Source organism: Triticum dicoccoides, chromosome 4A, assembly GCF_002162155.2.
Source record: "Triticum dicoccoides isolate Atlit2015 ecotype Zavitan chromosome 4A, WEW_v2.0, whole genome shotgun sequence".
Taxonomy (NCBI): domain Eukaryota; kingdom Viridiplantae; phylum Streptophyta; class Magnoliopsida; order Poales; family Poaceae; genus Triticum; species Triticum dicoccoides.
The window spans coordinates 72306971-72319117 of record NC_041386.1 but is presented as its reverse complement, the minus strand read 5'-3'; the positions used below and the strand labels follow the sequence as shown (position 1 = coordinate 72319117).

The 12147-nt window shown below is 41.6% G+C and overlaps 1 protein-coding gene across 1 annotated transcript in view; it reads right to left on the bottom strand.

The window, feature by feature from the left end:
* Positions 1–9152: 9152 nt before the first annotated feature.
* Positions 9153–12147, bottom strand: part of LOC119285053 (transcription factor MYB77-like) — a 4381-nt gene continuing 1386 nt past the window's right edge. Inside the window, exon 3 of the mRNA XM_037564256.1 lies at positions 9153–10489. Coding sequence (XP_037420153.1) covers positions 9462–10172 — 711 coding nt within the window. The 5' untranslated portion in view covers positions 10173–10489 and the 3' untranslated portion in view covers positions 9153–9461. The remainder of the gene's footprint in view (positions 10490–12147) is intronic.

Sequence of the window (12147 nt, the reverse complement as noted above, 5' to 3'; positions counted from 1 at the left end):
TGGGGGACCGGGGGGAGGGGGTTGATGAAATATCCCCTTGGTAACTTTTGTGTGAATAGCATGGTAACTCACATATCGCTGACCTGATAACTTATGTACCTCGGTCCTGATAACTTTGACATGGGGAGGGGGGTGATGAAATATCCCCTCGGTAAGTTTTGTGTGAATAGCGCATGGCAACTTACATATGCGGACCTGATTACTTATGTACCTCGGTCTTGATAACTTTGGCATGAGGGGGGGAGGGGTTCACAAAATATCACCTCGGTAACTTTGTATGTGAATAGCATGGTATCTCACATATCGTAGACCATGATAATTTATACCCGGTAATATCTGTAAACAACGTGGTAACATATGTAGCTCAGGCATGATACCTTACTTAGCCCAGAAGTGGTAACTTTTGATCCGAAATAAAAGTTGTCTGAACAAATCAATATAGTATCTAGTTTTGATGCTTTCTTCGAGAACCATTTCGATCGGACCAACGGTTTAAGCTACAAAAATTTTGAAGTTTCGAAATAAAGGGGAATCAAGGATGACATCAACTTTTTGGTATTCTAATTCATTTGCATGTGGGGAGAATTCGAGGACAACTTTTATGCCCCGGTAATTTTTATATAAATAAGATGGTAACTTACGTATCATTGACGTGATAACTTGCTTAGCTTGGGCCTGATAACTTTTGACCCTGAAAAAAAGTCGTCGAAATATATCAACACGGGATCTAGATACGAAGATCTCGTCGCGACGAATCTTTTATGTGAAAACAGCTTTTTAATCCGAGCTATGGTTTGTGCTACAAAACATTTTAAAGTTTGAATTTCAAAGAAATCTTTGATGACATCAACAATTTTGTTTTTATATGTATGCATATTTAACAATGCAGTTGCAAGTTCACGCGCATGCAAAGTCATCATCACTCGTCCTGCATGCATGTGTCTTTGCGCGATCGTCCGTACCTATAGCTAAAATCCCACCGTCCGGTCGTTAGCACAGTCCATAAAAAAATTATCTGTGAAAAAAGAAAGCTCAGAGTTGCCATATTATGAGAAAAACTGCCATTAAAAGAAGAAAATTGAGAACTAAAAAATCCCAGTGATGCAAACCAGAAATTGCCATCTGTCTTTAACCAAGCAAAAAATGAATGCTATGGACAAAAATGATAATGCCTAAAACCTACTATGTGTACAAAAATAGAAAATTAACAAAAGACCATATGCAGTAAGTATTTTTCCATGTAATATACAGGACTAATTTCCCATCTAATATAATACCAAAAAATCATACATGAATAAGAATGCAACAATGCGATTCCTTAATTAAAAATTGTATTCTTTCTCGCATCGTCCTAAAAAAAGAATCTTATCTTGCCGCAGGCATTAAACTAAATTTGTCGTGGGACATCTAGTGAATTTACCATGGTAAGAAAAATAGTTGACATTGTCTTGAAAAAAGAAACTTGCCATGGGCATTAAACTAAATTTATCATGGGACATCTAGGGAATTTGCCATGGAAAAATCAGTTTAAAATTGCCATGAAAAAATGTTGACATTGTGTTGAAAAAAGAAACTCGCCATGGGCATTAAACTGAATTTTCCGTGGGACATCTAGGGAATTTGCCATGGAAAAATCAGTTTAAAATTGCCATGAAAAAATGTTGACATTGTCTTGAAAAAAGAAACTCGCCGTGGGCATTAAACTGAATTTTCCGTGGGACATCTAGGGAATTTTCCATGGAAAAATCAGTTTAAAATTGCCATGAAAAAATGTTGACATTGTCTTGAAAAAAGAAACTCGTCATTGGCATTAAATTGAATTTTCGGTGGGACATCTAGTGAATTTGCCATGGAAAAATCACTTTAAAAAAAGTTTTTATCAGTTATGCCACCGGTTGTATCCCACTACTCAGTTTTGCCACTAGAAATTTCAACTGCTCAAAAATATCATCGCTTCATTAGACACATGCTCAAAAATGCCACTAAACACCAATATTGTGATCTCAAATCTTTTTTGCCATGTTATAATGACATAAATACCTATGAACCAACATGCCAGCTCTCCCTCTATCTCACTACAATAAAGTATGGGCCCACTTGATCCCAACAGTGTTCTTATTTTCCTGTAAAATTATTCGCTTGGTTACTCCTGACAAGTGGGGCCACACATATTATTGTGAGATAGAGAGAACTGACATGTGGGTCTAGGCTTATTTTTGTCATAGAACATGGTCAACGGGTTTGACGTAAAAATAACAATGTCTAATGGCATTTTTGAGCAAACATCTAACAGAACGATGACATTTTTAAGATATCTAATGGCATTTTTGAGCAAGCATCTCACGGATTGATGGCATTTTTGAGCAGCTGTAACTTCTAATGGCAAAACTGAGTAGTGGGACACAACTAGTGGCATAAATGATAAAAACCCAAAAAAAATTGACATTGTCTTGAAAAAAAAACTTGCCATGGGCATTAAACTTAATTTGCCGTGGGACATCTAGTGAATTTGCAGTGGTAAAACATAATAGCATCATCTTGAAAAAGAAACTTGCCATGGGAATTAAACTGAATATGTCATGGGATATCTGGTGAATTTGCCATGAAAAAATCACTTTAAAAATTGCCATGGTAAAAAAAAGTTGGCATCATCTTGAAAAAAAAGAAACTTGCCATGGGCATTAAATTGAATTTTCCGTGGGACATCTAGTGAATTTGCCATGGCAAAATCACTTTAGAAAATTGCCATGGTAAAAGAAAAGTTGACATGGTCTAAAAAAAGGAAACTTGCCATGGGTATTAAACTGAATTTGCCGTGGGACATCTAGTGAATTTTCCATGGCAAAATCACTTTAAAAATTGCCATGCTGAAAAAGTGTCATCGTCTTGAAAAAAGAAACTTGCCATGGGCATTAAACTGAATTTACCGTCAGACATCTACTAAATTTCCCGTGGAAAAATCATTTTAAACATTGCCATGCTAAAACTTGCCCTGATCTACGAACTAAATTTGCCATGGCCAATTTAGGACACAAAATAATTTATCTTGTCCTAAAAAACTTGCCATGCTATCTAGAGAAAAGTGTGACTTTCCTAGAAGAATGCTTATAAATATGCATGTATAGTGGCCATTGAAAAAAAGACTCAAATTAAGTTTCCCATGTCAATACATCTTAAGTTTGCAAATAATGGCAGAAAAACAACACATATTAAAGTTTTGCATGGCAAACTCGATCTTGAGCTACCCATAGGACGACATGTTAAAGAATTGCCATGGCAATATCACATTATAGACAAATTAAAAACAATGGACAGCCATTCCAGGGAACAAAACAACTACTTCCCATATAAATGTTTAGATCAGAGGAAAACCCCCCATCAAAAACACCATGAACAAAACAACTACTTCCCATATACATTGTGAATCTGCGATGCATCTACTCCACCAACAAAGTGTGACCAAACTAAAAAATCCATCTCATCTCTGCCTCAATTTTCGGCCATGGACTTAAATTGCCATCCTTCATTGAAAGCTACATTTGCCTTGGCAAAAGGTGGAGACATGCCATTTTTTTTCAATTGTCATGTGATCATGGCAATTAAAATTTGCCATTGTGTTGGGTAAAAGCATGGTAATACTTTGCCATGAGACATAGGGGGAAACTCCAAGCACTTGCCATGTGACAGCTACAAAAAGAAACAAGAGTCTGCAAAATTACCATGATGAAAGAACACATTTTTTGAGAAAATTGCCATGGGTTTGAACAAAACTTTACTGAAATTTGCCATTGCCCCCATTTACTATCACATATCATCTACGGCAAAAAAGAAAGAAAACTGGCCTACTGCCCACATCTAAATTGGACAGAATTTTTTGCCATAGCAAGTATATATAAACATCATGGCAAAAATTGCAGTAACTTTGAAAAAGGGGTCCCACAGTGTTAACAACATGGAAAAAACCAAACAAAAGGGCATGTCACAAGCTGTGAATGTTCTTAACATTCAGAAAAAACAAAACAAAAAAGGGAATCTAGAATCAATGCCAACGCTTGCATTAAATCTGTAGAATACAGAAACCGTAAGTGTTGTGAATCATTGACATGATTTTTAGAGACAACAAATAATATGTTGATAATTTCAGGCGTCCATGCTTCAGTTGTTGGTAAAATTCAGGCATTGAGGCACGGGATGAATTGTGAAGCATTGACAACGAATGACATAGGGAATGAAGCATTGCTCACCTTGAAAACGCTTTCCTAATTGATCTGGCGGAAGTCACGGGTCACGGCGGTCGCTGCGAGGAACAAGCTGTGGTCACGGCGGCGACGCATCCGGCTTGCTCGTCTTGCTGGTACTGCTGTAGAGTAGGAACGTGACCGAGGGCATGGTCTGCGGCTGTGGCCGCTGGCAACACAACGCCGACGGTCAACGCGCCCTAGTGCAGATGCTGCCCGCCGCGCGCCGCGCACGGAGCAGAGTCGTCCTAGCCGCCGGGCGTGGAGAGTCTGGCGCCGAGCATTGGCGTGAGACATCCCTGGCCGCAGGGCATGTAGATGAGGAAGGAGGAGAAGAAGCAAAGAGAAGAGCGCAATGGATTCACCGGCGAGCGGTCGCAGCGCTCCGGCGTACGGCGGCGCGGGGACGACCAGCTCTCGGCGAGAGGAAGGCGTCGGCTGCTGCCTGGGTTGGAGGCGAATCGACGGGAGCTCGGGCGTGGTTGCAGGCAGCAGGGACGCCCGGTCAGGCGGCGGTGCACGACGAGCAGCTCGCCACCCCGTATGGGCGTGGTTGCAGGCATCTGGGAGAAGAAAGGAGTGTAGGAGGAGAAAAGGATAGAGACAGAGGAGTGGGGCGGCGTTCGGGACGGCTGTCGTTCATGCCGAACGAGCTTCTTCGCTGACGTGGCGATTTTTGGTGCTCTAGGATTCGTGCCAAAAATCAAACGGCAGAGGAGGCGTTCGGACTGAGAATCTAAAAAAGGGTACGTTCGGCACTTATTGATTCCGTTTTCTTTTGCCGTTGGCTGCAAGAAAAGAAGATAGGTGAAGTGGAACAAGCTCACCGAGAGGGGTTTATCTCCGCGTACCCCTTCATGGATCCACCGTCCGTGGTTAATTTAAGATCCGTGCTATTTTTTGGGTCGTTGTCAAAATTTAACACGTTTTAAAATGGTCTGTTCGGCTTTTCTCTTGTTTCAATGTGTATCGTCGTGTTTTCTTTGTTTACCAGTGAAAAATGCACTTGTTTTCTGAACATCAGTAAACACGACGATACACTTGTTATGGATCGAGTTTGCTGATACACGATGAAATATAAGATACGCTTTGAAAGAGGAAGGAAAACTCAATGAACACTTCGAAACATGATAATTCTAAGAAGATAAAAAGTAGCACGAAACTCAAAGCAACCACGAACGATGGATCCGTGTATGGGATATCCTGTGCATGCTAGAATTACTTTTCTTCAAGTTCATCTGGATTTTGGGGCATTCGGCGCTTTCATTAGGGTAAATATTAAGCGTGATGTCAATCTGCCATTTACCAACATTTGTTATTGTGTCTAGTTCTGGAAAATGAGAACATTATCAAGTGCAATATGAGAAGACCCCCAAGTTTTGTGCTGCTTTTGGCCTTTTAGGGCATATGCATGAGGAGTGTGAATACAAGGACAAGGACTTGAAGTGGGGCGCATGGCTTAAAGCCGATGCACACACATGGAGAGGCCAATTTTCATGTGGAAGAGGTAGGGTAACATGTATATATGAGGGGGTGACATAGCTGACTTTGGACGTGGCCGTACTGACTTTGGCCCACGCAGAGGTAGAGGGGACTTTGTGGATTGGTGCCTACATTCCAGTTGTGCCTAGAATAAGACCTCAGGGAAGAGAATGAGCTTGCAGACACGACATCTATGTAGGGTAAAAAAGTGTATATATGTCTGAGGGTAAAAAGGGGGTGAGGAAAAGATTATGTTCAGAAGATGAAAGGAGGAAGAAAACACTGTGGATCAATTGAATGTTGTCCCAGTGGATAAGGTGACAAAACCGGGGTAGCTATGAAGATTAGTTAGGACCTAAGTAACTAGAAAAAAAACGAAATGATAAGAAAAGACAGAAGGGTCGTGTAAGTTTAGCTTCGAGAGGATCAGCGGCCTCTCTCGGATGCAGTGCGCCGACAAAGATGAAACTCCTATTCTTGAGCTGCCATGGTTTGGTAACACTGCGGCAGTTCGATCATTCCTGGTTGCCCATCACTGTTGTAACCCTAAGGTTTTGCTCCTATTGGAGACACACCTTGATGGCTATCCAGCTGAGTGTTTGTCTAGAAACTTGCGTACGAGATATAAAATTGTCTCGGATAGTGATGAGGAAGGGTGGTTAGTGCTATTTTGGAGAAGAGAGGTTAGTGTGTAGAAATTATTTGCAACACCTTATTACACTGGCGGCTAGCCGGAGCAAGAACTATTGAGCCCCCGTTTGGGGATTTAGGTGTGAGATAGCTTCCTAAAGTTTAGCTGGGGGCTGGAGGCCGAAGGACCTCCTCTGTTGTACCTTTTTTTTTGCTCTCACCCTGATCACTTGATCAAACTTTGTCTCCCATATGCTCTCTTCTAAATCTATCAAAGCCAGCCAAGCTGGATCTTTAAAAAAACACCTTATTACATTTATGTTAAGGTGATGAAGGGGTGGAAGGGAATGGAGACTCACCGGAGCTTATGGTGAATTCCGTTGGGAGGAGAAACACTAGAAATGGGAGCGCATGCGGTACCTATAGTAACACTCTGACTACCCATGCCTATTGGTGGGTAACATAAATGAAATCATGTTCATGGAGGAGAAAGCAGGCCAACCCTCGTCCACGGAAGTATATGCAAGCTTTTTGTGGAGCTCGTAGTGATTGTGAGCTCAAGAACATTGGATTCATAGGCGAAGTGTTTCAGAATTCAGAGTTTAATGCAAACAAGGATATCTGCTTCGAATTTTCAAATTAAGTACTCCCTCCGTTCATTTTTATAATACGTTCCAGACAACACACATTGAATTGTTTTGACTGCCGTCTGAACATCTTATAAAAGTGAACAGAGGGAGTAAATGAACTTCTCAAGGAGGGACGTATATTCCCATTTTTTTCTCTAAACAAATTTGATTCCCGTTGATCCATGTGCCGCTGCCGAAAAACAGAAAAAAGGTACACACGGAAAACGTATAATCTGAGTGAATGCTTCCAACAAGCAAGCAAAATCGGAAATACCCACGAGTATTTATTTTCTTTTGCAAAAATAAAAAAAAGCCATGAGTAGTGAAACAAGCGTTCCAATCCCAGCTGTTTCAGAATTCAGATTCAGTGCAAACAACTGAAAAAGGCTGCTTCGTTTTGACAGCGTTTGGCCCTAGAAGATCATGAGCAACTTTTTGATTTCTTGTTGGAAGATCATGAGTAACTGAAGTACTGAATCCAAGCAGATCAGGAGTAACAAGCAAGAGAAAAGGTACTAGAAAGAACGTAAAATCTTTCTGGATTACTTCCAACAATCAACAAGCAAGAAAATTCAGTAATCTCCAGTGAACAAGAAAATTGCTAAAGATTGATTGTTGATTACAATGGTCATGGAAATTACAAGACGTTCAGAATTTTCTTGATCATCAAGAAGCACAAAGAATTAGACTACGTTCAGAACTTTCTTGATTACCTAACCAGCAAGCAATATGACTACAGAAAATCCGGAGTTCTGATGATACCAAGATCCACAGATCTTCTGTAACAATGGAGATGGAGTTCTAACAACATTCTTGATCCATGTGCCGGAAAACGCAAAAAAAAAGGTACACGAAGAATGTATAGTCTGTGTGAATGCTTCCAACAAGCAAAGCAAATTCAGAAACACCCACTAGTATTTATTTTCTTTTGCAAAAATAAATAAATAGCCATGAGTACTGAAACAAGCGTTCGAATCCCAGCTGTTTCAGAATTCAGATTCAGTGCAAACAACTGGAAAAGGCTGCTTTGTTTTGACAGCGTTTGGCCCTGGAAGATCATGAGCAACGTTTCGATTTTTTGTTGGAAGATCATGAGTAACTGAAGTACTGAATCCAAGCAGATCAGGAGTAACTGAAGCACATCGACAAGCAAGAAATCTTTCTGGGTTACTTCGAACAACCAACAAGCAAGGAAGTTCGGTAATCTCCAGTGAACAAGAAAATTGCTAAACATTGATTTGTTGATTACAATGGTCATGCAAATTACAAGACGTTCAGAATTTTCTTGATCATCAAGAAGCACAAAGAATTACACTAATTTCAGAACTTTCTTGATTACCTAACCAGCAAGTAAGACGATTACAGAAAATCCAAAGCTCTGTTGATACCAAGATCCAATGGAGTCCTAACAACATTCTCGATCAGCCAGAGCTTCCATTACAAGTCAAATCCCATTCCAAGGAGATCAGGAGTAACAAGCAAGAGAAAAGGTACTAGAAAGAACGTAAAATCTTTATGGATTACTTCCAACAATCAACAAGCAAGAAAGTTCAGTAATCTCCAGTGAACAAGGAAATTGCTAAAGATTGATTGTTGATTACAATGGTCATGGAAATTACAAGACGTTCAGAATTTTCTTGATCATCAAGAAGCACAAAGAATTAGACTACGTTCAGAACTTTCTTGATTACCTAACCAGCAAGCAATACGACTACAGAAAATCCGGAGTTCTGATGATACCAAGATCCACAGATCTTCTGTAACAATGGAGGTGGAGTTCTAACAACATTCTTGATCCATGTGCCGGAAAACGCAAAAAAAAAAAAGGTACACGAAGAATGTATAATCTGTGTGAATGCTTCCAACAAGCAAAGCAAATTCAGAAACACCCACTAGTATTTATTTTCTTTTGCAAAAATAAATAAATAGCCATGAGTACTGAAACAAGCGTTCGAATCCCAGCTGTTTCAGAATTCAGATTCAGTGCAAACAACTGGAAAATGCTGCTTTGTTTTGACAGCGTTTGGCCCTGGAAGATCATGAGCAACTTTTCGATTTTTTGTTGGAAGATCATGAGTAACTCAAGTACTGAATCCAAGCAGATCAGGAGTAACTGAAGTGCATCGACAAGCAAGAAAAAGGTACAACCAACAAGCAAGGTAGTTCAGTAATCTCCAGTGAACAAGAAAATTGCTAAAGATTGATTTGTTGATTACAATGGTCATGCAAATTACAAGACGTTCAGAATTTTCTTGATCATCAAGAAGCACAAAGCATTACACTAAGTCCAGAACTTTCTTGATTACCTAACCAGCAAGCAAGACGATTACAGAAAATCCAGCGCTCTGTTGATACCAAGATCCAATGGAGTCCTAACAACATTCTCGATCAGCCAGAGCTTCCATTACAAGTCAAATCCCACTAGGAAAATTCCCCACGATCAGCAAAAAGTAAGACGAGAGAACAACAAGTCTAAGCAAATCTACATCCGGTAGGCCTGGAGCGGCATTACGTCGAACACCACCCTCGGCGCCGGCCAGAGCCTCAGCTCGGTGAGCGGGTCGCCTGCTCCGCAAGTCATGTCACCGGGCGGCGCCACAGCAGCCGCGTTGGCCCTGATATCCCCGGGCGCCAGAGGGAACAGGTCGAGGCACTTCCTCGCCGCCGCAGATGTGTCAGCCTCCGGCACCTCCTCGGCCGAATCAGGGAACAGCGGCAGGCACCGCGGCGTGACCTCGGGGCCCGCGGCCTGCCGGGCGGCGGAAGGAGCCCACGGGCGCGTCTGGCCCTGCTGGGAGGGGGCGTGCTCCTGGCGCTTGCGGAGGACGGAGTTCCAGCGGTTCTTGACGGCGTTGTCGGTGCGGCCGGAGAGGAACTCGGCGATGGTGGACCAGCGGTTGCCGTAGGCGGCCTGGTACTTGACGATGAGCATGTCCTCCTCGACGGTGAAGGGCTTGACGGCCTCCACCCTGGGGTCGAGGTGCTGGCACCAGCGGAGGCGGCACGACTTGGAGTTGCGGCCGGGCAGGCCTCGGCAGATGGAGTCCCAGTTGTGCGGGCCGCCACAGCGCCGCACCTGCTCCCGCAGCAGGTCGTCCTCCTCCTTGGTCCACATCTTCTTGACCCCGTGCGGCGAGCCGTCGCCGTCGCAGGCGCCGGCGTCGTTGCCCTGGAAGAACGACGTCGGCATCATCACCCCCCAAGCTTGGATGGATCGCCTTGCCTCCGATGGATGGCTTCTTGCGGGATGGAACTGATGGCGCGTGGCGGTGGCGAGAGGCCGGAAGGGAGAAGGTGGACGCGGTGCGGAGGCCGCCGCTTGGTGCCGCCTTATATAGACGGACGGTGGGCGAAGTGGATCCGAGCAGGAGTCCAAACGCGTCCGCTGCAAGGAAAGGCAGTCCTGGCCTAGCCGAGGAAGCTACGACGGGAGCGGCCAGGATCAGGATATGGAAAGTGGAATTGATTCCGTCGGATCGAAAATCCGTCACATTTATGGAAACCACCCCCCTAAAAAAGGAAGGAGTCTGTCTCTTAGAGGTATCTTAGCACACGGAAATTGTAGGTAGGTAGAACCCCGATAAGGAGCGAACGTCAGATTTCTATCGACCTGATTCCGAACGAATCGTTCGGCATGGCAAGGGGGAACGACCGAACGATCTCGTTCGGCCTGGGAGACCTCCCAGCGCGAACACGTCCAGAAACGCCAACATGGGCCTGTTGCACGGGCATCAAAAGGAAAACAGGCCCAATACTAAAACAGAAAAAACTGAGAAAAAATAGAAATCTAGAAATTCATAGAAAAAATAGCTGATGAAAAATACGACAAAAATCTAGAAATTCATAGAAAAAATAGCTGATGAAAATATATTAAAATTGCCATGGTCCAACAAAAAAATAAACTTGCCATGCTAGAAAATAAATTTGCCATGGTTTTAAATAAATTGCCGTTGGTCACAACAATTTGCCGCTGTTGTAAATTGCCATGGCAATAAAAGTTGAAATTTGCCGCGACGATTTAGGTAAAACTGCCATGGCAAAACAAAATTGAAAGAGCAAACTTGTCGTGCTCTCAAACTAATTTGTAATGGCCATGACAAACATTCTTCGGATGGACATGGCAAGAAGACACAACGAACCATGGCAAAAAAATGCATTTAGTTGCCATTGGAAAAAAAAACATAGCTATAAACAAAATACTGATTTTAGTTGCCATGGCAAGTTTGCCATGATTTTGAGCATATTAGGTTGCCATGTTTTTAAACATCTTTAGTTGCCATGGCAAGTTTGCCATGTTTTCGAACATATTAATTAAATTTTTGTGCCATGCTTGCCATGTTATTGTACAAACTTAATTTAAAAAGTTTGCCATGTATTTCCACATCTTTAGTTTGCCGTGGCAAGTTTGCAAAAGGTTTTGAGCAATTTAAAATATCATGGCAAGTTTGCCATGTTTTTGAACATCTGAAAAGTTTGACATGTTTTTGAACATCATAAGTTGCCATGGCAAATATGCCATATTTTTGAACATCTATAACTTTGCCATGGCAAGTTTGCATGTTTTTGAACATGTTAATTATAGAAGTTTGCCATGTTCTTGAACAAAGTTTGCCATGTTTTTTAACATCTTAAATTGCCATGTCAAGTTTGCCATGTTTTTGAACATCTATAACTTTGCCATGTTTTTAACATCTTAAGTTGCCATGGCAACTTTGCCATGTTTTTAACATCTATAACTTTACCATATTTTTTAACATCTTAAGTTGCCATCACAACTTTTCTAATAACTAACTTAGAATTTTTTTTCACTCTACAAATTTGCCATGGCAACTTTTTGATAAAAACTTAGAATTATTTGTCTCTCTACAATTTGCCATGGCAACTTTTCTGGTAACAACTTAGAATTATTTTTCTCTCAACAATTTGCCATGGCAAATTTTTTATAACAACTTAGAATTATTGTCTCTATCTACAATTTTTTGACATGGTAACTTTTCTGATAACTAACTTAGATTATTTTCTCTCTACATTTTGACATGGCAACTTTTTTATAACAACTTAGAATTATTAATTGTGCCTACCTTTGTTTGGACTACTCAGAATTCACAAAACATAATGGAAAACACTATTCATGACAAGTACATGGCAAATTCCTAAGTGCACACATT